At 40.4% G+C, this 24671-nt stretch overlaps 3 protein-coding genes across 4 annotated transcripts; all 3 read right to left on the reverse strand.

The window, feature by feature from the left end:
• Window positions 1-3111: 3111 nt before the first annotated feature.
• Window positions 3112-5437, reverse strand: nppa (natriuretic peptide A). Its single transcript, XM_023411548.2, has 3 exons — window positions 5261-5437; window positions 3554-3872; window positions 3112-3338 (listed from the first exon to the last, which is right to left on the reverse strand). The coding sequence occupies exons 1-3, from the start codon at window positions 5369-5371 to the stop codon at window positions 3334-3336; spliced, it is 435 nt and encodes a 144-aa protein (XP_023267316.1). The 5' UTR covers window positions 5372-5437; the 3' UTR covers window positions 3112-3333.
• Window positions 5438-7337: 1900 nt separating this feature from the next.
• On the reverse strand, window positions 7338-8527 carry nppb (natriuretic peptide B). Of its 2 annotated transcripts, XM_023411550.2 has the most exons (3): window positions 8347-8527; window positions 7784-8054; window positions 7338-7503 (listed from the first exon to the last, which is right to left on the reverse strand). In XM_023411550.2, exons 1-3 carry the CDS (start codon window positions 8458-8460, stop codon window positions 7493-7495), a joined length of 396 nt encoding a protein of 131 aa, XP_023267318.1. In that variant the 5' UTR covers window positions 8461-8527; the 3' UTR covers window positions 7338-7492. The 2 variants fall into 2 exon arrangements, with proteins under 2 accessions (XP_023267318.1, XP_023267317.1); XM_023411549.1 differs by lacking the exon at window positions 7338-7503 and having other exon boundaries at window positions 7770-8054.
• Window positions 8528-10699: 2172 nt separating this feature from the next.
• On the reverse strand, window positions 10700-12846 carry nppal (natriuretic peptide A-like). Its single transcript, XM_023411553.2, has 3 exons — window positions 12706-12846; window positions 12100-12401; window positions 10700-11060 (listed from the first exon to the last, which is right to left on the reverse strand). Exons 1-2 carry the CDS (start codon window positions 12787-12789, stop codon window positions 12102-12104), a joined length of 384 nt encoding a protein of 127 aa, XP_023267321.1. The 5' UTR covers window positions 12790-12846; the 3' UTR covers window positions 10700-11060; window positions 12100-12101.
• Window positions 12847-24671: the final 11825 nt, after the last annotated feature.

Raw genomic sequence — 24671 nt, forward strand, 5'->3', positions numbered from 1 at the left:
ATTCACCAGCAAACACTGTAGAATAATAGCAATAAGCACCAGTCTGTCATTGGCTGTCATCTTCCGCTGGGAAAACGTTACGTTATTACGTAAACTCGGATGAACAGTTCGCGGACCGTCTGGTTTGTTGTGGATGTAAACAGGAGAATGTAAAAAGTTTACATACATGAATTGAGCTGCTCCTTGATTTGTGCCGAATTGTGTTTTTTGGTTGCTCGTTTAAAACAAATATCCCTGGTAGTTCGTTGTAATTTTGGGCTTTATCCAAAACTAAATGAATCTTAAATGCTAGGCTATGTAAAAAAAAAAAAAAAAAAAAAAAGGATGGTGGGATTTCACTACCAAAAAAGGGATGTCAGATGACAGTGTTGAGTCCTTTTTTATCCCGTTCCCCAAGAGATGCTGGTAACGGAAGTAGTCCAGGCTGACACAGTGGTGGAGCTGCTTTGTTTTTCAAGTACTTTATAATGTTGAGGTAGACTTTTCAGACAATAGACATTTCAAAATACGTTTTGGTCAACTACATTTATTGCTACTTGTCAGCAATACTGGGAGTGATGATGTCACCAGACTATGTATTACTAGTAGTCTACTTCATGCTGATAATGATTATTTGCTGTAGACTGTCCTGCTCTATAGGTAAAAGAAAACGAAGGGATCCTCCAGGAAGAGCTGGAAAGCATTGTCTCCATGAATGTCACAAACTCTTCATAATACTACAGAAGGAGTGCTGGACCGGTTTATATCTCTTCGAACTCGATGTTTGCATATTTAAATAAATGTTAAATGCATAAAAGAGGGCATTAGAAATAGAAATCTATAATGACAATAAAATTCAGTAAAATGAATATGAAAACAGCCACCAGAGGGCGCTTGCTGATAAAAAAACAAACATTTCATTTGTTGCTGCTCAGCACAAAAGCCATTAGTGGGAGGTGAAGATATCACAACACTGTTACCTCACTGATGCAAGACAAATTACCCCTGTCGAAATTAAAGCTCGACTGAACCCGTTTGATAGCTCTGTAGTTTTATTAACTGCTGCATGTATCATGGAAAAGGGTGAAAAGGATCTCATGTTCACACTGTATTTTTGTTGTAGAGTTGTAGAGTAGAAAACAGCAGAAGCAGTGTTAGTGTTAAGAACAGCTACATCACCTGTGTAGTTTTTCTGAAGTAATTCTGTTTGGCCACCCAGATTCTATCACCTCTCTCTGTGCAAATCTTGGTGACCTCTCTAATCATAATAAGCTGCTTTTATTTATATTATTTTATCCCTGGTTATTGTTTTTACATATTTTATTGCCTCTCTTTGGTTATCGTCAGATCCTTTTCAAAATGTTTGATATATGATATGTTTTTATAAACGCTTTACTGCTCTTATAACTATGCTCAGGCTCTTTGGCCTTGTCTTTTATCTGGTTTTATTTTTCACTGATTAAGTTATTATTATTATATAATATTTCCGTCCGACAATGTTTTATAGTGCAGTGTATCATTACAAATGGCAGGAGCGTTTCAGAGGTTTAGTTTTGTCGAGTACATCTGTATCAGGTTTGGTCTCATTCCAGAGAGAGTGAATTTCCCAGCTGCACAGTTAGAGATGCATGTTTGGGTCATTTATCTACTTTGATTTGGCTCTAAAGCTCATTCCAAGTTTTCCACATTAGTCTGGACAGGAAATGTCACTCTCGTTGATAAGGCGCGCAGCCAGCAATCAGGTCAGTCTGGTCCACAGTGGAAACAAAAACCTGCAGCTGTCCTTATCGCCGGGATCAGACTGGCTTCAGAAGCCGCTCTCAGCACCCTGTGCCGTCCTGCTAGTTTCCACAGACGTTATAAAACATGGCGTGAAAAGTGGACTCAGGTCAGTTTAGGTTGGTTTAGCTCAGCAGCTGTCAGGTTGGCTGCTGTCATCAGGTGAAATGCTTCACTGGTATATTACCAGAGTTTAATTGATGTCCAAGAGCTCCATAATCTGACTGGACAGGACAGTGTGACAGTTACTTTATCATAACCCACAGTGACGTCTCCTTTTTGCTTCATGTCAAATGCATGTAGACAACAGCAATTAATGGATGAATCAGACATATTTCCTGCATGACTCACCTCCTGTCTCAACAGTCTATATTTATTTGACAGCAAGTTGGAAGCAACAGATGAAATTAGTTACCCTCTGTCCATAACCTATACCTGGTTATCCTGCTCAGGGTTGCAGGGACATCCCAGCATGCTTTGAATGGGAGATGCAATTTAAAGGATGAAATTAGTTCATATTTGAAAAATAAAAGATGAACAGAAAGGTTATCACAGCTTCACATTGTAAATAATGAAGAATATGTATTTTGCATTGAGGCTTCATTAGAAGCCTTATAACATTATTTTCAGTACTTTTATGTTACTTTATTTTTTATTCATTTTACTTGATTTTATTTAGTGACATTAATAAACGAGTTACATGGTTGGCCCACCACTTTAATTTAGACTGAAATATCTCAGCAACTCATGACATTTTTTATTCATTTGTATTCATCATTTGTATTCTTCCAGCAGGACAATGCTCCATGTCACAAAACAAAAGTTTTTGTTACAACATGACAACACATCAACATGAGAGTGATCAGTGAGTGTAGATGCAACGTCTGGGCTGCGGTCGAAAAGTATTTTTTGCTTAGGAAGTTTCCAAACTGAGTGAAATGCCCCAGAAGTATCTATATGATGGTTTTTACGACAACATGATGCTGTCATCGCTAAAAGAAGAAAAATCAAACATAGTGCAGCTGGTGGGGGCTCTGGAATGATCTTCAACTGAATACTGAATAAATAACTCAGCTTCTTATCTTATCAACATATCACATCAGATACAGATGGCTGCAGGTCATGTCACAGTGATTTTACTGAATGAAATCAGGCAACAACAACAGGAACAGTTATAATAGCAGGTATGTCTGATCACAGACTGATTTGGATTTAGAAAAAGGCACAGGTTTTCTCATGTCATGATTTCGGACTGCTGGTGTACAGATATGAAGAGAGGACTCCTTCTCAGACAACTGTGAATATCTGCTGTAGCTAATGGAGCAGGACTGAAAAAAAACAAAAACGACTGAATTCTTCATATGAAAAAAGGCTTTATTTATCTCTGTTAACAACCCACCTGCAGTTATGTAGTTAACTCATTTCCTTAGGGTGTTAATGTTACAGAAAAACACACAAGAGATACACACAGCTGAACTGTCACTTATGCAAAGTCATACATATCCAGTCTCATCGGTTGCATCTTCAGTTGGATATGAAACTATAATCCAACATGTATCCCAGGAAGCTGTCAGACTAGCCTGATGGGAAAACAACACAAACACAAACAAGAAGAGCATTTGTTATAAATTGCTGGTCATCATGAACACTGGAGGATGTTTATTTATTTCATATTAGTCTCTACTGTTCTTGATATCCCACAACAACTAGCACGGACTCCTGGCCCTCATGCTTCAGGATCCTTTAACTAAACCCTGATTTGATTTCCCTCCTCCATCCTCAGCTGCAGTCTTACCTCTTCCATTGTTGCATCCCAGACCGCTGGCGTTTCCTATTCGATCCATTCTGGCTCCAAAGCAGCTGGAGGCTCGTTTCCTGGTGGCCATCAGCAGGTCCTGCAGACGGCTCCTCTGACTCGTGGCCCTGTTGTGGCCCTCCGCCGGCGCTTGAGATCTGTCTGATATCAGAGGTTCTTGGTCCCCCTCCTGGTTAATGCTCCATCCTCGGCTGGTCTGGCTGCGCTCAGGCTCCTGGTTTGTCCCTTCATAATCCGCTTCAGAGTCCTCCTCCTGGGCAGCCGCAGCCAGAGTCTCCTCAAAGCGCTCCAGTAGAGACTGCAGTGGAGAGGTGGAGATGGGTTTATCCTCACAACCAAACATTCTGCTCATATGTTTTAGACACAGGAAACACAGGCTGATGGAAAGCATGAGCCCTCTAGTGAATCTGTCACTACATGTATCCCAGAACCTCGTCTTAGGCTTGTGGGAAATGGTGTTGACTAAGGTGAATGTTACTTTTAAAGGTCGTTTTCTGACGTGGTTCTTTAGTTCAAGTTTATGTTCTGTCAAAAATAAAGAGGCAAAAACATAATGAATTGATCATCAAATCCCTGACTACACTTACATGACACATTTGAAGGCTTTCTTGCACCCAGGCCTGTGACCATAAAGCATTTTATCACACCACTAAGAGTCACACTAAAAGTTTCTAACTAAAAGTATTTTCCTCTTCACAAACTCTTACTGAAGAAAGGAGAGAACTACGAATGGCTGACGTCACGTCTCATGGATGAACTTTCTTGCAGAAATCACACTGATTGGTTGAAACACATGAACAACATCCTAAAGTAATACATTAATATATATATATATATATATATATATATATATATATATAGGCCTAATTATGACACACAACTTAAATAATAACGGATTAGGTGCTGTTTTCAAAATGCATCTGAATGATGACATTTGTGTAGAGTTTCATTTCATTTCATTGTTTTGTGAATAGATCAGTTAATGGACACTAGGAGATCCTCAAGTTGTATTTTCCATGTTGCCACATTACAGTGCTGCCAAACACTCTCCGCACTGATTGGGTTGTTTTGGGTCCCTTCCACTACCTTCTCACAGACTTAGGGTCAGCTTTTAGCAAAAAGTGTCCTACTCCAAAAAAAAAAAATGAGTCCTATAGTTTGGACTGACACTCATAATTTTTGGAGGAGTTTCTGCTACAAGTTAGGAGCCACTTTTCAGCCCTCAGATGTTTTGTGAAAATGGGCCCTGATCTGTGGTGAGAGAGAAATTTCCTTGAATACAAAAAACAAACAGATATGTCAGATTTCCAGTGAGTTTCCAACTTTGTTTGAGCTTTGATTGGAGCTCAGTTAATTACATCATCTCTCTGCATCTTTTTCTGCAATGGACACACGGACCACAGGATCAGCTCCACCAGCTGCGGATCTCCGTACCCAATTAACTGTAGAGGCACAAATAAAACCAAAACTATCTGGAGAACTGGAAACGAAGTTGAATAAGAACATGTGTTTTTTTTTCTAACAAGATGTAAAATTGAGGCGTTTGTAACTGATGGACTGATGTCTCACCTTTGACCTCAGAACACAGTGATAACTCACTCCACAACTTTAATTGGAAATCACCTTTCAAAGTGCAGTGATCAAACAAACAGATGTGAGGAGTGAAAGGGTCACATGGTTTCTTACCTTGAGCTGAGCAAGGTCACTGGTAGAAGAGGCCCGTCCCAGTATGTGGCTGCTGACCAGTGTGTGCTGACACAGTAGGGCCAGTAGGCCCCACAGGACCGCAGTCCTCATGATATCCTGCTGCTGCTACCTCTGATACTACAGCCTGCACTGCAAGATTTTATATATATGCCAACGTACACACACACACACAGACACACCATGCCACAGACAGTCAGTGTCAGTGGCTCATCATTTTGTAGACCACCTCAAGTGCATTCTGACACCTCTGGATGATAAGGTAGCTGGTCAGATGTCAGATTAAGTGGTGCTTGGTGGTAGGTGATGTGTGTGTGTGTGACTGTGTTCAGTGGCATGACCTCAGGAGCCATCTTGGAGCTCTGAGCTCAGACGTGGTGTTTATTGACAGGAATGCAGATCCACCATGCAAATACTTCACACTGTCTACACTCCTGAAAAATACCATAGTAGGTTAAAACTGCTCCTGGGTTACAAGGTGACCACATGATTTAGATTAACAGAGGAAGGAAACAATGACAGGTGTAATATTTATGATGTTAGCTGATTATATTTCTTGTGTTTGGTTTTGAGTCATGTTTCAGTTTGTTGTTTGTCTGAGGTTAAGGAGAATTTAGCTGTTAGCTCCAAAGATTATTGGGCTGTTTTCAGTCAACCCAGTAAAAAAGAACAATAATAGACCAAATATTAAAGCAATACTTTGACATTTTGAAAATATGTTCATTTGCCTTCTTACTGAGAGTGAGGAGATAAGATTGATAACACTGTCATGAAGCTAGAACCAGGAAGCTTTAGCTTTAGCTTAACTTAGCATAAAGACTCAATTATACCAGCTTGTTTCCTTGCAAGTGCTAAATCATAGACTGTAAATAAAGATATAGCCTCTATGACATCACCCAACGGTTTATGAGGAGTGGGCTGCTCCGCCATCTCCATCTTGGCAGAACCTGACTCTGCCTAACTTCCTGCCAATCCAAAAATGGACAAAGAGGTGGGGCGGTGTGGAGCAGAGTTGTGGCAAGCATACGCTCACTAGTGGCCTGAACCAGACAGGACAGAAAACCATGTACTATTATTATTAGCAAAATGCCACATGTAATCAAACTAAAAATATCAGTTAATTTATACATACAAATGACCACTTGAGGCTGGCTCCAAAAACGAGTCAATCACCATAGACTCCCAATGTCCAACTTTACAGCAGAAATGTTTTCAACCTGGTGCATGTAACAGTTTTGGTATCTATAGCTATTTTCCCCTTTATGACAACTGTATGAGTTTATTTTTACATAACTCACCTGTTTAAATTTTATTAAGGTGTAAAGTTATGCATAATTAAGGGAATGGTTACTTTGAATGACAGGTAGGTGATTGTACGCTTGTCACAAACTGGCATGGCCCGAAGTCTTGGTTCCACACACGCACCACCTCTTTGCCTATGTTTAGATTAGCCAAGAATCAGACCCTGCCAAGATGGCGACGGCGGAGCAGCCCACTCTGAGCTTCAAAACCACTCTTGATAAACCTGTGTGATGTCATGGATGCAAAATCCAACTTTATTTACATTCTATAAGTGACACAAAGAGACACGAACAGCTCAGAGAGCAAGACATTTGTTTAACCTTTATTTAACGTAGTTTCACTTAGAGGGTCATTTGTTTCCCATTAGAAGAAATCAGAGCCATTAACTAAAGTCAAACCGCATCAAGTCACATCTGGTTGCTCCTTCACCGATCCCTTGTGGCCACGATGTTGTCCAGAATCCAGTGGAGGTTGTAGGTAGTGATACTAAGTCGACTTCCATATGTCACTAACATCAGGCTACTGAAGCTGCCAGGACACTACATCTTTATGTCCCACTGTTACACACTTATCAGGCTGTGTTCTTAGGAAGGAACAAGACAGAAACGATTCGGGAATGACCTGACAGATGATAAGTTGTTAATGAGTAGTTCCCTAATGACTAAGACACCAGGACTATAATGATAGTTTAAAGTTAGGGAATGCAATGTGTGTGTGTGTATGTGTGTGGTGATGCTTAAACATGGGCTCAATGATGTGCAGTTGTAAACATTTATTAAAACAGAACAATTTTACATCCATTTTAAATAAATATACTTGTCAGCCACAAACAATATTCAATAAATATTAGTAAATAAATAAAAATATATTTTGGTAGAGACGTTGCAGAGTTTAGATGGTAAGACTTCATCTTTACTTTGGATCTGCAAGAGAAAATAACAACAGCTCTGTTATTGATATTCATATTTTCTCATTCACTTAAAATAATGGTACAAATGTGTGTGTTATCTATATATAGTACATTAAGAATCAAGACATTTAAAGACAGCATTAAGGGAAAACACATGGAGCTATGTTGGTGGTCTCTGTGGATTTTCTATATTACTAAAAACATTTTTCTCACTATTAATCTTTTTTCTTGGTGACCTCACAAAAGTTGCATCAGTTCAACCTACAGATTGAAGTGGAGTTACTGTAACTTACTGTATCTGCCCACAGTGTTGCAGCCCAGAGAGCTCATGGAGCCTATCCTGTCCATCCGCCGACCAAAGCAGCCGGATGACCTCTTGGACGAGTCGTTGCGGACGCTCTTCAGGTTCTTGGCTGAGAGAAATTCCCTGATTGACGCCTCATCCAGTTCAGTTTGTGGCTGCTCCTCTACATTCAGACTATCCAGACTGTCCTGCTCTGCAGGGACTCTCTGGTCCATCTCAGTCTGCTCTGACACTGACTCCTCCAGTCTGTGAAGCAGCACCTGCAACATCCACATACACATTAGCTGGGTCACTCTCATAAGAGTGTAGGTCCAATACAGTCAGGTAGTTCATTTTGCTGACATTGCAGCTGCAGCATTAATTGATTATCAACTTCTCATTACACATATTATTTTCTTAGAACACTAATTTAACTTCAGTAAGCAGATATCAGATCACATAAAATCACACATAGGAAGTTGCTGTTGAGTGACAATCGGCATCTTCATAGTGTCGTTCCTCTGTCTGACATATAGCGGAGCCCCAGAACTCCAACTTTCACATGAGACTCACCTTTAAGATGTCCATGTCAGTGTCAGTCAAGCCGGTGCTGATGGGATACGTGCTGATCAGCTGCAAGTTTAAGATGAGGAGGAAACCGCAGAGAGGAGTGGGAGACAGATGCATGTTTCTCTGTGGGTTCCTGTTGATCCTATCAGTGGGTGGATGGATGCTCTTTAGCTTTTTTGCCTTGTAGCTGTTTGGATGCTGGAGCACACAGCAGCACCCTCTGCTCTTTTATACTTTAGCCTGATACACGAAGGTATGCCAGGAATTGTACTGGCATTCCTGACACCTGATTCTGATAACAGGAGCTGTCGGAAACTGCTCCTTTTAAAGTGTTGTCTCTCAGATATGGGGCATTCGTATGACATAGCTGCTTCCATATGCTACTTAGTTTCAGAAACATACTCCAACCCCACTCCACACGGGACATTGTTGTCACTGAGCTACGGGAAGTAGTAAACTAACAGACAGTGTGACAGTGTTGCTATATTGAGGGGTGTACGTGATTGTGGTAGGGTAGCCTGCTGGTTTGAAAGGAGGAACCTAATTCAGACTGCCACTCTGCTAAAGGGTCCTCAAAAAAGACACAACTCTTGTCTCTACAGCAGGCTGTGACCTCTGACCTCTCTGTAGCAGAGAGCAAGAGAAAAGACTACGAATACCTCCGCCAAGGCCAAACAATCCTACTCATTTCAATCAGATCCAGATTATAATATGGATCCAGATTATTATTTGGATCTACACCAAACTGTATAAACTCATAGATCAACAACATCATGCGATTTATCATGATGATTTTTACATAAAGATCCAAACTGAGAACTGAGAAATTGACGAAAGTATCAAAAAATGCCCTATCTCAGCGGCCCCCAACCTTTTTTGTAACTTCGACCAGTTTCCAGAGGATAAATTTCTCACAGACCAGTAATCTGCCTGTTTTTGTAATGCCAAAGCACATGTAGCTGCTCTTCTTTACTAAATAAAGGTCTAAGACATGTGTCCTTGCCTTTCATTATCCTGTCAAGTCTCTCTAAAACTGTAGTCTGCTAAAGTTCGGTGATATTGGGATTTTCTGTGTTTTATGAGCATCACTTTTAGCCACTAATGGAGCTAGAGATACCAATATCAGTCAGACAACTACTGAATGCATGTCATGAAGTTTTGTACAAACATTCATGCTCCCCTCTGTATGAAGTGAAATCACCTTGGTAATCCCAAGGATGTTGGATTATTAGACCATGATGTCGGATGTAAAAATGGCACCTATCCAGTCCTATTAGAATATCTAGCCTGGAACATACACCAAAAACGTTTCTGGCTTCCAGGTTTATGCGGCCCACTGAATATGTGCAGTAGTGTTACTCCCATCATGCCTCTGGGCTATGAGAATGAGCGAACTGCATTCTGGGTCTGGTGCTGTGCCTTCATGCTCCGCTATGTTAGCGGACTGATGGCAACATCAACTAACAATGACGATAATATTCTGAAATCTCTCATTAATTTCTGTTGAGTGTTAATTTATTTGTGATGTTATTGGGGAAACAAGGCAATCATTCAGATTGAAGATTTTGAAGCCTAAAATCACATTGGATTCTCCACAATAAATCATAATCTTGGATATTTTTTAATGCATCCTTAATGTGACAGATAACTACAACTTGTTAGATAGGTTATTACTGGAACTTTACAAATAATTTCTTATCTTTTTATATTGAAAACATATTCATATTCATGTCCTCTTTTTTTTAAAAGTTGTACAGTGCTATAGTTATTTATAATTCGTTTATTTCTCAGACTTTTAAGACCAGTAACTACAGCTGAACTACAATCTCTTTATGTACTAAGAAGCACAAAACCGAAATATATAAATCAATTTTGTGAATTTTAGTGAATCTACTCGAAAGCTGCCACAGAATGAAGTAGAAACCTATTTCTCCTTATGCTTTAAAACAGGGAAATCATTTGATTTCCAACATTATTTGTGGTTTGACACAGCTGGAGTGAGACTGTGGCTTTATGGGAGGTGTGGAGCCTGCAACAAGCTTTACACTCTGCAGTTGTGTTCAGTGGGACAGAATATGGATCTTTTTCATAGTGACTTCTACAGGAACATAAATCCATGTTAGAGCCAAAACCTATTGGGGACGGACAAAACCAGATTTTTCATGATGTTCCAGCAGCTGAAAGTAATAATATCTCTGATCTGCCCTCATGGTGTGTGTGGTGTCGGAGCCGCTGCGGCATGGAGATCAGTCACGTTACTGTGTTTGTTTTTTTTGTTTGTTTCTTATGAAACATTTGAAACTATTCCTGTAATTAAAATATCACAATTGTCTCAAACCACAATTAAATGGTTCCTCATATAATACACTGGTTTATTTCATGTGCATTTATCATGACAGTGTTCCCTGTGAAGAAGCTACTTTCAGCTGTGCCCAAGAAACAAAAGCACAGACTCAGATATTATGCAAAATAATTATTTTACTAGAATACAATCTATTACAAGGCAAGTCTACATTATCCAACAATAAAATAATAAATAATAAATACATTTACAATAATTTATTATTTAACAGCTCACATATGAAAAAGAAATCACAGTTCTGAATGAGAACCATGGACAGAGGAGACTGAGTATCCGGCCTTTAAAGTGTCAGTCAAAGCTGTGTGAGTGTGAGACGAGCTCCGGTGCTGGTTCTGGTCTCAGTGAAGATCCATGCCTGTCAACAGAACAAAACACACATTACTACACCAGATTATCACTGTTTATTACAGTTTGATGTCTGAATCATCCACAACTGCTGCTGCTGCACAGACGCCTGAAGCAACAAGCCACTGAACCTGCAGCTGCTCAGATGCTCAGTGGTTCTGTCAGTGTGATGGAGCAGCTACAGCTCACATCATTGTCTCTGTATATATAAAAACATTTCCAATACATTTTCATTTAAGTATAACAAACTAAAATGAATCATCACAGAAAAGTATTCATGATCAATTTTGACAGATTCTTAAAAAAGCATTTGCTTCATGTGTTGATGTGCATTTATGTTCATGTTAAATCATAACAGACTATTTGTTTTTTTCTGCTGTTAGCATGTGAGCTACCTTATATTTAATCTGTGAATTTGTAAAAGATGATTTTAACTACAAATTAAACATTCAAATGAATATATGTTTTTCTAGTTATGTATTATATTAACAAATCATACAAGGCTATGAATGTACAATAACTGATCATTTTTCTGCATTTATGTATTTTCCCATACAAAAATATAATTTTTGTACACATATGAAGTAAAAACATTAACATGTACATATATGTAAAAAATTATAGATGAAGCCTATTAGAAATTGGAACAATTTTATACATTAACATATGTTGAGCCCATATAAATGAATGTTTGTGTACATGCTTTTTTGTAGACATCTGTTACGTAGATATGTATCCATCCCAAGCTTGTCAATATATATCAATATTATATATGTAAATATAAAAGATAGACTTGTATGCTTAAAATCAATAAGAAAAACATATAAAAACATATAGAATTTGAATGTATGCTGTTTTAATTAACTTAAATTTATTATATGGATATTTCTAAAATATATGCATACAAAAATCATATGTTATGAACTTATATCTTCATATATCTCAGGAGGATACACACACACACACACACACACACACACACACACACACACATATATATACACAGACATACATATACATACTAAATCACATCTCTCCCTGGTTCCTACCTTCAGCAGCCCAGCCCGCTGAACGAGCCGATTCTCTCCAACCGGACACCGAAGCAGCTCCTCAGCCCGCCCTTCTTGTACCGACTCCACGAGCGCTTCGAGGTCCTCATGATGTCTTTGAAGAGACGCGCGAGGACGTTTTCTTTAACCGCCAGTGCCGAGTTGCTGGGGTCGGACGAGTCCCACGACTGAACTCCGAACATCGACTTGTCCGTGTCTCCATCTCTCCCCTCCACCTCCACTTCCTGCGAGGAGTAATATGGCGCAGCGTTGACCTCCTCCTCTAGGAGCTGCTTCAAACTCTGCGGGAGAAATGGACACAGGAAGTTTAACTGACACCTGCTCAACACACTGAGCTTCACTAACGCCACTGCTCGCGCACAGGAAACACACAACGACGCAGGCCACAGTGATGGACCAAGTGTGTATCACCTCTAACACACTAACTAGCAGGCAACATCAATATTCAATACACTGACTTTATTGTTACACAAACCACAGATTTATCATCTGATATCTTCAAGTCATTGCAGTTTCTCTGAAATGTTGAATACAGCCAACAGTCATTTTGGCACCAGGTGAAGGACCAGGTGAAGGTGAACTTGCCTGTAGATCAGAAACAGGTTTGGCTCCAACGAAATTAAGCAGTAACAGTAGAGACAAACAGCAAACGGAGACATTTGGGTTCATTTTCTTTTTGCAGTTTTTGAGCTGGCGCGCGCTATCAGTCCTCTGCTCCTGTGCCTCGCGCTCCTCTGGCTCTCCATCTGCGAGCAGGTGCTGCCTTTTATACATGAGCATTCCGTCACGAGGTCTGAGAAAATTAACGGAGCGTGACTAATGCTCATCCACGTGGGAGTATAGACTAACCTGAGTTTTGAACACCGGGACTGAACGTGTCGACAGGTTCAAACTCCTCTGAACCTGTCGGAACACATGATTGAGGACTCTGAGGTGTCCCGCTGCTGCGGCTCGGTCCAAACACCACAAAGTCAAACTGAAACTGAACATCTTCTATGGGTTTACCTGGTTTACTACAGGACTTTTTCTTTTCTCAAGTTACTGGCATCTGTGAGCCAGAAGGTGAACTCTGTTGCTGGAGTCAATTTTAAAAGTCCTTGCTTTTAAAACACTTAATTAAATATAATTAAAAAGTATTTAAAAGTTTTTTTTTCATGTCAACGCATTGTTGTACTGTTTTTACCCAGAACCAGGGTTGGAGTTACAGGGGGATTGGGTGGGTTTGATCCCCCTGATTGAGACTGTGGTTATAGCTCAATAAAAACTCTAAACGCTTCACACTTTGTGCTCTTCAAAACACACACCTGAGCACATCAGTTAACCTTTGGTGCAAAATGCTTCAACCAACAAAGCACCTTATACTTAACCCAAAGGTGTCGCTACCGTAACTATAACATACACTCTCTCCATAAGACTCCTCTGTCTCTCAACGAACTAAAATCACAGGCAACTCAGGACATTTTTAAAACACATATACTGTGTTTGCCTTTATGTGTATATCCAGATATTTCAGGCCAAGCAGCTGAAGAAACTTTTGACCTGTTCCTTTGATGTGGTAAATCTACAGTAAACTGTAAATTAATGTTTTACTGTATGAAACCAAGAATAATAATGTTTACTGTCTAATAAAAAACTATATATGATAAATTAGCAGTACTATTTTGGTGAGATTCACTGCGTTTGTTTTCAGTGCAATATACTGTAGTTCAGAAAAATACAATACAATCAATTACTCAAAATACATCACAATCAATAACAACAAAGAGCAATCTTTTCCCTGTATTCAGTAATTTGCACATATATTATCAGCCTATCTGCTGTTGAAGATTTTCATCAGCATCACTGAATGTTTTCTCCTGTCATACACGAGGGGAAATCTCCTCAACTACACCCATATTTCTCCTGTATACATGAACACTGCGATTCAAGTTTGACCACTTTTGTATAGATGGTGACAAGACTGGATAACTAAATAAACCTTTTGCTAAAATCATAATAATCTGTCTCATTTCAAGCATATGGTTCAATGGTTTTATTTCCATCCGCAGTGATCTGAAGTTTTCTTGAGGTTTTGAACTGAATGTTACTTTAAGTGAAAAAAAAACAGACATGGTGTTGAGACAAGTGACTAACCAACTTCTACAACATTACATTACACACTGCTAAAGACAGACACACTATGTGCACTGAGGAATTGTGGGATACTGGACTTTGGTAATAGAAACTGAAGTAAATCTGAGAAATGACAAGTGAGTTGCTCATTGTTCTCCAAATGAGACAATAAGTGATTAAACTACAGAATATCACACTGTAAGGATCCAGTGTGAATCTGTATTGACATCTTTTATTTGTTTTTTTCTTATTTGTTGGGGTGAGGGCGGCGGTCCCTGAACACACCCCTGACCTACAGGATCTCTGCAGAAACAGTGAATTAAAGTCTTTCTCTGCTGTTTTGCTACTGACTGTAAACATCAACAGTTGCTGTCATGTTCCTCTGTCTCCTCCCTCAGAAATGAGATACACACACATGGAGGTGGAGGTGGTGAATAAGAGATTAATTTGGTGTGTGTGTGTGTGTGTGTGTGTTTGTGTGTGTGTGTGTGTGTGTGTGTGTATATATATACACATGTTCCCCAAACGCTCCCAACCCCCAACTTCCCTGCCACCATCCAGACAGGTACCAGCGGCAAATAATGAGCGATTAGCCCTGGACCCTGTGAAGCTGAGTGCACTGTGTGGAGGTGGATGACGGCTAATTGACATTTCAGCAGCTTCTCAACTGGAGAGCGATCATATGAAATTGACTCAGGCCTCAGGGCAGCTGTGAATGTTCCAAATGATTTTTATGGAAAGAGTCTGAGCTCTGCTGGTTCTGTCTCACAGAGACAGATGTGATGCAGCTGAGAATGGCATCTTTGTATTTAAGTAAAATGAGCAGTGGAGAAGGACATATTTAGATTTATTACTTAAGTCACAGCATCAATACCACACTGTAAAAAGCAAAAGTCCTGTATTAAAATGATCTGTAAAGTAAAAACCCAGAAGAGCAAGAGGTTAAGTATTGAAGGCAAAAGTGCACCTAAACTGCTGTAACTGGTCAGATGAAGCAAACTTTACAAAACAAAAGGTTATAATAGTTTTTTTAAGGCAGATTTACTAGTTTATTTTTTATTTTATATTTTATTAGTTTCAGTGTTACTGTTAATTGTATTTTGTAATATGGGGGATTTGTCAGGGGCAAGATTCAAAAAGGTCAGAAACAGTATTGCATAATAAAATGTTTTTAAAATGTCTTCACTGAGGGCAGATGAACAACCACAAAAGACAACGATTAAGTGTGTTTCATTGTCATTAACCAGAAACAACAACAGTACTTAACATGTAGATATGGGCACAAATATGCAAAACAGTCGACAAAAGATTCAGCCTTAAATGCAAAATGTGTGTAATTATGTTTCTGAGGTGAGATGCAGGTCGAGTCAATCTGAGAAAAAACATGAAAGAACTTAAATACACAACCCCCTAGAGATTAGATTAACTCATCAATGAACTGGACTGTCCAGCAATAGTCGTAGGAGCTGCTGCCGTGGTTCATTATTGCAATTGATTAACGAAAGACAGCCAATCAGCTTTAAGATACTGCTCCATCTGACACAGATAGATAGATTTCATATCCACCCAAAATACAAAAACTAAATACATTTTCTCTCATTTTCTTTTATAAAGCCTCGTTTTTATTATATTTCAGTTGATGAAAATGTTTGTTCATGTTTTTTTTATTTCGTTAGTTTTAGTGAAGGATAATAACCTTGTTTCATATTCTGGATGGTCCAGAAGTGATGAAGTCAGTCCTTTGTTGGGACTTTTCAATTTATGAAATGAGTGTGTTTTCAAAGATTTTGACATTGTTCTGAATAACATTTATTTACTTGCATTTCTGAGCCTGAGTTTCAGCTGACGCTCTGTTATAACGACGACAAGTAGTGACAGTATTTTAATCAGCTGATGGTCCAAAGTGCCCTGTAGGTCTCTGCAGCCTCAGAGGAACTGAGCCGTGGAGTATGCAGGTTTTCATGGCTGACATTTAAACCTCTCAGGCAGTTAGATGAAGAACGTGCAATCCACCCTCACAGCGGTTCCCCTTCATTAAAGGCCTTAATTAGAACATAAGCACCTCATCATCTAAATGATGGAGCTTGCTGAACTATGGCGAAGAACTCTGAAATGAGAGACTACACAGTGACGTCAGTACTGTCTGCCAGACACCACAGCAGTGATTCCCAGAGGCAAATCCTTCAGGAGGAACTCCCCAGTGCAACGACTGCTGGTGTAACCATTTTACTATAAATGACAGAGCTGTAGTGGAGTTGTAGTTTCTTCCAACACTGTAGGATACAGACTAAACAAGGCTTACGTCTGCACTCTTATGTGGCTCTTGTGATGGAGATCTCTTTGGTCCAGACTGAAATACTGGATCTCATGAAATACTGTTGCCATGAAATTTTGTATAGACATGGTTTTTCCTCTAGTGCCACCAGCATGCTGACATTTGTAATTTTGTGTGGAATGTCTCAACAACTATTGAATGGATTGGGTGGATAATTTGGTACAGACAACCATATTCTTCACAGGACGAGTTATAATCACAGAGTTTACTAGCACCATTTGTCCAATACTCATGAGCAAATGGGTTGTTAAATTTTTATAGTTTTTCTTTTTTGGGTTTTGATTTGTGCAGTGCCCCAAGAACATTTCAGTGTTTGATGCAGAGGATGTTTGGAGATCAGCAGATCACCAGTATCAAGGTCATCCAAGGCGGGCTGGAAAAGAGCTGGAGAGAGTTTTGCAAGGACGTCTCAGAGTGAACAGAGCTTTGAGGCTGGCCTACAAAGACTTTGCACGCCACTTCATATTGGAGATCCACACTAGCCACTAGCCACTGGAGATGGAGCGTGGTGTTAGGCCTATAGCTTATGTCCACTGAGAACAACATGGCCAACTATAGTTCCATGAAGTTGGAATTTCTTGCGCTCAAGTGGGCTATTCAACTCAACTGGGAGCCATAGAGCACCGATGTGCTTCCCAGCTTGCTGTTTAAGTATCAATAAGGTCAGAGCAGAGCAGAAGAACGCAGATAGACTTTCCCAGCAATATATGTCAAGTTCAAGCTTGGCTGAACATGCCCTGCCTGGTACTTTGGTCCCAGTGCCCCTTCAACAAGCCCCACGTCTGGACTTGAGGGCATCTACGACTCTGAGTCTCTACGCCAGGAACATGGTCATCAGGACACTGAGTGGCCCACTCAATTGGTGCAATGTCTGGAATTATTTGGACATAAATCAGTGGGCCCAAGAGTGCGAGCATTGCCAAGTTGCAAAATTTGGAACACTTTTATGAAAACCCCTTTCGATTCTTTTAATTAGTGGACGCTTCCAGACTAAAGGAATGTAAATAATTGAGGAACAGACAGCCAGACTGGACAGCTGGAGACCAAGATGGATAGAGTGAGCTGTCAGATGCTTCAGTCAGTGATTGTGTGTTTTTAAAACTCACTGAGCGCAGCCCAGAGTGCAGCTCACTCTCAGTAGAAGGCTGATCTGATCACAAGTGGACAGTCCAAGACGCACTGAAGGCGCATTTGAGATCCGATCACTCAGACCACATTTGGAAGTGGTCTAGGCCTCATGTGGCCACACTCTTTTAGCAGTGTGAATGCAAATGTGTCCTGGGCCACACTGAAGGACCGCCTACTCTACTGACGTCCTCTACCACAGTCTAATTAGTCCCGCCACAGCTTCATAACGAACCGGAAATACTTTGCCACTACAATATCCTTTCACACCATTACATCAGTCAATATTAAGAGCTTACGTCAATGTGTGTTTAAATGGGTTAGTGTGAGAAAAGGGTGAGACATGCTTAAATGTAATGTTTAACCAACAGCATCCCCTGTGGCAGACACAATATGACACATTGCCATCATGCTAATGACAACACCAAGGATGGCAGTAACTCAAAGATATGACACATTTTCTGACACTATTTGGCCCCAGTGTCGAGTGCTGTGTGGTGTAAGCAGGGAATGTGGCACCTGATAAATGATGGGACAGAGACAGACAGTCACGGATGCTCATCGGTGCCATCCTGTCAACACCGTTACAGCACCTCCCCCTCTACACAGACTATCACCAACACACTGAACTGGCTGCTTGAGCAGAACATCATTCTGCTTTTTAAAGAAACATTAAGAGTTTCTCTGAAAAGTTTGTCTTTTACGCAATGACGGTGTAATATGTGTAACTCATTACCTGTAGTGAGTTGGTGGATTAAAGAGCAGCTGGAGACAACTGCTTTATAGAGTAACCGTGGGATCTTCTCAAACCTAATAGATTATCCATTATAACACATCATATTCATACATCTATGTCTAACTTCTAGTTAATGAGGTACTGATGAGGTGATCACATATCTTTTCGAACGAGGAAGAATATTGTTTAAGTGTAAAGCTATAATTACCACTACTTTGGTCATCATTATCCTCTTGTAATAGGAACAGTGGGGTGGCAGTGCTAGAACCTCAAAAGTAATTGGACTCCAAAAAAATAACAACTGACAATGTCAAAAGAGTGTGAACGAGAAAAAGAAGGGTTCAACTCTTCAACTGGCAAAGGGCAGTGAGCATCAGTTATTCCATCCTTAAAATTTCAAAAGACAGTGGTTCACAAGAACAGAGTCAAGCAGGAGACACTGGGGACAACAAAGCTACGCACAGGGGGCGAACACAACTCTCCACTGATTCGAATGTCGCTCAACAAGCATAGGATGACATGAAGTGACCTACAAAAAGAGCGGCAAACAGCAGCAGCTGAAGTGCATTCTAGTGCTAAACCCTTCATCAGTGAGGAGTAAGACCATCCTCTCTGATGAGTCCAGTTTACAGCTTTTCCCAACACCTGGTTGTCAAATGGTTAGAAAAGTAGATGTTGAGAAAGCTGAAAATGCTAAAGACCTGGAGAGGCCTACGAGCCACAATGTCTCACACTCAGTGTGAAATCTGGTGGAGGATCAGTGATGACCGGGGGGTGCTTGGCAGATTTGTCTGTGTGAAAGATGCATGAATCAAGCAGAAACCAGGTCAATACACTGTGATAGCCAACCCTATCTACGAACCTGAACCAGATTTAAAACCCCTGGATGTGATCAAGAGGAAGATGGATGGTCACAGGCCATCAAACAAAGCTCAGTGGTCTAAAGTTACCCCACAGCAATGTGAAAGACCGATGGGCTGCATGCCAAGACGCACGCAAGCTGTGACAGAAAATCTGGGTAATTCCACCAAATACTGATGCCTGGACTTGTCGTGAGTTGAAACATTAGTCCAGTGTTGTTTAAATTTAGAACAAATAAAGAATAAAACAAAAATGTTAATTTTACTCAAACATATACCTATAAATAGTAAAACCAAAGTTTCTTTTCCGTCTAACCTTTCCCTTTCTGTCTGACTTCCCTTCAGTAAACAGCTCACTCATTTCCATCTTCTGATAATCATTGACAACTTTGCCAAAGATAGCATTCAGAGCTGGCCTCTGTAAACAGTGAGGCAGATCCAGTTGACTTGTTAACTTGTCGGCAGAGATGAAATGCTGGAATCACTGCGGGCTTGTGGTTATTTCTGAATTGCACATATCGAGGATATTCCATGTTGGCCTAATCATTTTCCTGTAATAAGACTGGAAGGAAGGGTCAGGGAGGAAATGACGAGGCTCTTGCTGTCAGCTGCATCATGCCTTCCTCCTCTGTTTAACATCAGTGGATCTAACCAGTTATCCCATTGAGGGTCAGGGGTCTGAAACCTGCATTCAGTCCACAACAGTGCCAACACACAAATAGACAAACACATTCACACTCACGTTCAGACCTACAGGCAGTTTAGAGGTTTCACTGAAGTCTTGGGAGGAAAACGCACATATAAACAGGGAGAACATTAACTTCACACAGGAAGCACTCAGACAGCACAGCATGGTCAGGCTCAATCTCTGTGCAGTCAAAAACGTTTTCTGTCACCATCCAGTCATCCTATCAGGGTTCATTTTAAAAGAGGAGCCGCAACACTTCTCCACAGGGGGCTGTAAATTCACTGTAGATTCACCCTCACATACTTCCACGACCCACCGGCCCGTCCACGGTCCCAGTAGAAGGTTTTACCTGTTCCCCATTATTTATAAACTGGATTTAAACCCTGCATTCCCGATTCTTAATCTTGTTATGATAACCTCCTCTCTGCGGTTACGATACCTTCCTTTAAAGCGTTTCACCTGAACTGTGGATGTACTGTGGGCGGCAGTGAAAAAAAACTAGATGTAGAAGTACTGCATGCAAAACATGCACATTTTGAGAAACTAGAATGTTACCTTTTGTCCTGTAAGCTTATTACATTTACATATGCAAATAGATGCAAAATAGGTTTAAAACAGGTGGGCTTTAAGAGGTGGGTATTTAAGGAGAGCTCAACACACACGCAACCTAAATCCACAATATGTAATTTTCTGCTGCTAGGGGTCTAAACAATAACAAAAGACAGCGTTCGGTGACGTTGTGAAGTAGCGTGGGATCATGAGAGTTGTTGTTTTCACCACCACTACCATCATTACAGTCAGTTAGTCTCGCCATCAGAGAGACTGAGTCACATATTTGAGCCTTAGACCCAGATGAGAAGTCTGTTGTGACCAAAATGTTGTTTGCTAGTGCTAGTTCTAGCTTGACTTAGCTTTCCTTTGCAGAGGAAGCGCTCTTCTGTAGCTTTTCAATGGAAAGTGAGGTGATTGTGTGTTCTTACACCTGATCGCAGGGAGAGTCAGACCACCTCCAGATGTGGTCTTGTTGATCTGATTATCCTGTTTCAGATCACATGTTAATTGGAAATACGGTCCGAAATATTACTGTATCAACTCCACATTTTAGCAGGTGATAAATAAACATTTCAGCACTTTTATCACAAAAGTAAAGGAAGATTAAAAAATATGCTCAACTTCACCAGCAGACATGTTCAGAATCACTCTCCTGTTCACTCCTTTGCTGTTCACTGTTTCACTGTGCAGAAGGATCAGGGTTAATTGCCTCATCTCAAGTCACAGCATTTGATATTTACAGTTTTGACACTCCAGGAGTCCCATTTCCTCTAGTTCCTCATCTTTGGATGCTTCATCAAAATTCACCACCAGATCTGTAGCCTCCCAGCCATCATTTCCAACAGTAAACCACATGGTCTAACTTCAGTGTCACTCCAGTCCACCTTACTTGTGGCAGAAGAACACCAGTTTAACCTCCATGGCATCCATCAGGCCTGCTGTCTATTCCTAGACTGAGCCCAGACTCCCACGCCATTACATCATGCTTTCCCCTTCCCACCGGCTATGGAAAGACTAGTGTACAAATGTTGTAAATGTGACCCCTCTAATGCCACCCTTACACAGATAAGGCTATTTTCACACAGCGAGGACTTGTGTCTTATATATTTAGCTTTAGTTCACACTATTTTTAAACACTGATCACTTAAGAAAAGGAGGTAGTACTTTTTCAGTTGTTAATGGATCAAGTGTTGTTATTTATTTTTTACTACTGTGTAATATATAAGATAATAAAAGAAATCATTATGACAGCCTTTGACTGGGTCAGTGTATTCTGATATCCACTCTCAGGTTACTAAAATGAGTCATATAGCTCTGTCAGCTACAGCCTTTGTGGTGGCTTCTAATTAACTCTGAGCTGTTGTTCAGTGATGGCTTTGATATGTGTGTCAGAGGCTTTCATTCTCATTAGCTGTGCCTTTAGCTCACGGCACTGGGAATAAGATGCACCAATATTTATTTCACACTTTCCTTAGTTTCATCTGGTGGAGCTGGCGTCAATGGGCCAAAACAATTTGTAAATATTCTGAGGACAAATGCAGATCATCATATTGAATCAACATGCCAGCGCCTAACTCCACTGGTCAATCAAAAAAATTCACCCCTTGTACAGTTTTGATGGAGGAGGAAATTAGCTATACAGACCAAAACTGTTTTCTGTATCATCATTTTGGAGCCACACTCCACTTCTGCACTGGCTTAATTTTTTTTGCCGCTTGGTTTAAAAGCATCAAGACTGAGGGACGTGAAGTCATTCTTTGACATGTTCAGGTAGATCAGTCCCTTCATCACACTGAAAGCAATGCCTTTCCTCACCACAATTTTGCAGTGCTGCAAGTGCAAGGACACAACCTGGGCAACACCAGGGAAGCTGCTGCCAGGGATGTGGTGGAAGTTGTTGCCACACAGGTCTAACAGGCGAAACCGCACAATGTCTTTCTATGAATGTGCTAGAAATGGCAAAAAGTCATCAATATTTCACTGTTTTCCTTTAAATCATATTTGTCTCAGTGTAAATTGAATAGAGAAAATTAAAAAGCTTGAACAAGCCAATAAGTAATATATCTGATACTGCCAAACAATGTGAAATACAATGATTTTAACAATGTTTATGTGGAGAGTATGCCAGACTGGAATCAGTTTCAAAAAGTGTTTTTGTCCAAAGCAAGAAAACACCATCAGAATATGTTCCAGTGTGTAACTCTACGTATGCCTCCAAGACATAGTTCTCACTCAGATGCAAAGAGCTGCTTACAATGTCATTAAAATCTCTTTAGCGCCCCCCTTTCGCCACTGCTGGCCCCCTACTGCGTCCTGACAGTTATCAATGGCATTACCTCGGGCTGCCAGGACCCCCACAGTCACTAATGCAGTGGCAACAACACACAAAGAACAGAAAGGAACCCAGTGTCGACATGAACTTACACAAAGACTCTGCATTCATAGAGGTGAAACACTAATCTGATTCCAGTGAGTCCCTGGAAAGCAATTTAGAGTTTCTCCACAGAAACCTGACGATGGCATGAACAACACCTCCAACAGTCCACCTGTGAATAATTATCTGCTCATTTGAGCAGTTATGAAAAGCGCATGGGAGCATTAAACCTGGTGCTGTATGTGACTGACAGAGCCATGGTTACACCTTGATAATGGATCGTGTTGTTGGGCTTTATATTTGTGTTCTGTAAGTGTTCTCAACTGGCCCAGACCAAATGGATGTCTGCCTCCAGGGGCCCAAACTGGTTTCTGCAGCAATAATTTTGCTTGGGAATATTTGTCATAAAGCACAAGATCAACTGACATAAATGTAATGATGAATGATGAGCTAATGATTGGTTGTCAGCTCAGCACTGTGGTGGGGGAGCAGTCCTCCTCTGAGCCTCCACTATCAACGTATTAACTTTGATAATGAACTTTGATACCAATCTTATTTTGAACTCATTTTGAGACTGAGGCTGCTTTGATCAGAGCCCCATGCAGTGACTGGCCAGGATTTTATATTTTTGCTCCCATATCGCACTGTAGACTGTATAATGGATGGTTTATTATTCAGGTGAAGGGCTGGTTGCCTTCGCTGTGTTTTGGTTGGGCTCGGTGTAGCCAGGCAGCTCAGGTAAATACTAAAATGATAATTTGTTAAGAAGCTTCTTATTTTTATGATAATTCCTCTGATTCAATTCGACACACTGACACTATTGTTGCTCCAATTCATTTTCTGATCTTTCTAAACAATAAATTACTTTATTTTACCCAACTGCAGTGGTGTTATGTTGCTTCCCAGATTGTAATATGTATGTTACTAGATTCAACTGCACCACAAATCTGGGACCGGCCAGTATTCAAGCAAAGCCCTATACGTACTGTACATGTAGGAGGAGGAAAGGGGGGTTGATAGGGCCCTGGCAGCTCATTTACACCCGACTGCCCCCTGGCAGGTTAGTGTGGCCCTGACAGTGTGGCCTGCAGAGGGCTGAACCCTTGTGGACTGACTGCACCTCCTCCCAAAATAGCATGTATACCGTGTTCCCGCCCCCGGGCATCACACAGACCAAAGTCACTCAGTGCTCCTCGTCGACTCTAAACTCTGAAGTTCAGAGGCTGCAGTTTGTGTTTCACTTAAACACGACATGCAGGTTTGCAAAGGTTCCCAAAAAAACACCTGTAGTGACGAACTTTGATGACTGGCCTCATTATTTACATTTATTTATTTACCTTTTAATCCTATTGTGATTCATTCAATCCATTCACTCACAAACTAAACTTTACCCACTATGCATGACTATCAAAAATATTATTAATACATTTCATTTACAGATATTCAAAGAGGCTTCACACAACAAATTAAAGGAATAATACTAATGCTCACAGTAATAAACGCTGTGATATTACTGTCTGAAGAAATCAGAATAAAAAAAATCATGGGAACTGAAAGAAGCAGTGATGAGCAGCTTTGTTTTAAGTAATTTAAAACCTTCATTTTCAAACAAGTTTGTGCAAATATTACAACTGTAAAGAAATCTGAATATTTTCTTTCTTTCTTTCTTTTTTATGAGCGTGAGACAAAGTGAGTTATTAATCAATCTCATGTCTGTGTTAATTACATAGCTACAGTCAGGAGGCAATTAGCTCAGTTTAGCGTAAGGA

The sequence above is a fragment of the Seriola lalandi genome, unplaced genomic scaffold (genome assembly GCF_002814215.2).
Source record: "Seriola lalandi dorsalis isolate HSWRI2012SDOR001 ecotype SW California unplaced genomic scaffold, Sedor1 jcf7180002054469, whole genome shotgun sequence".
Lineage (NCBI taxonomy): Eukaryota > Metazoa > Chordata > Actinopteri > Carangiformes > Carangidae > Seriola > Seriola lalandi.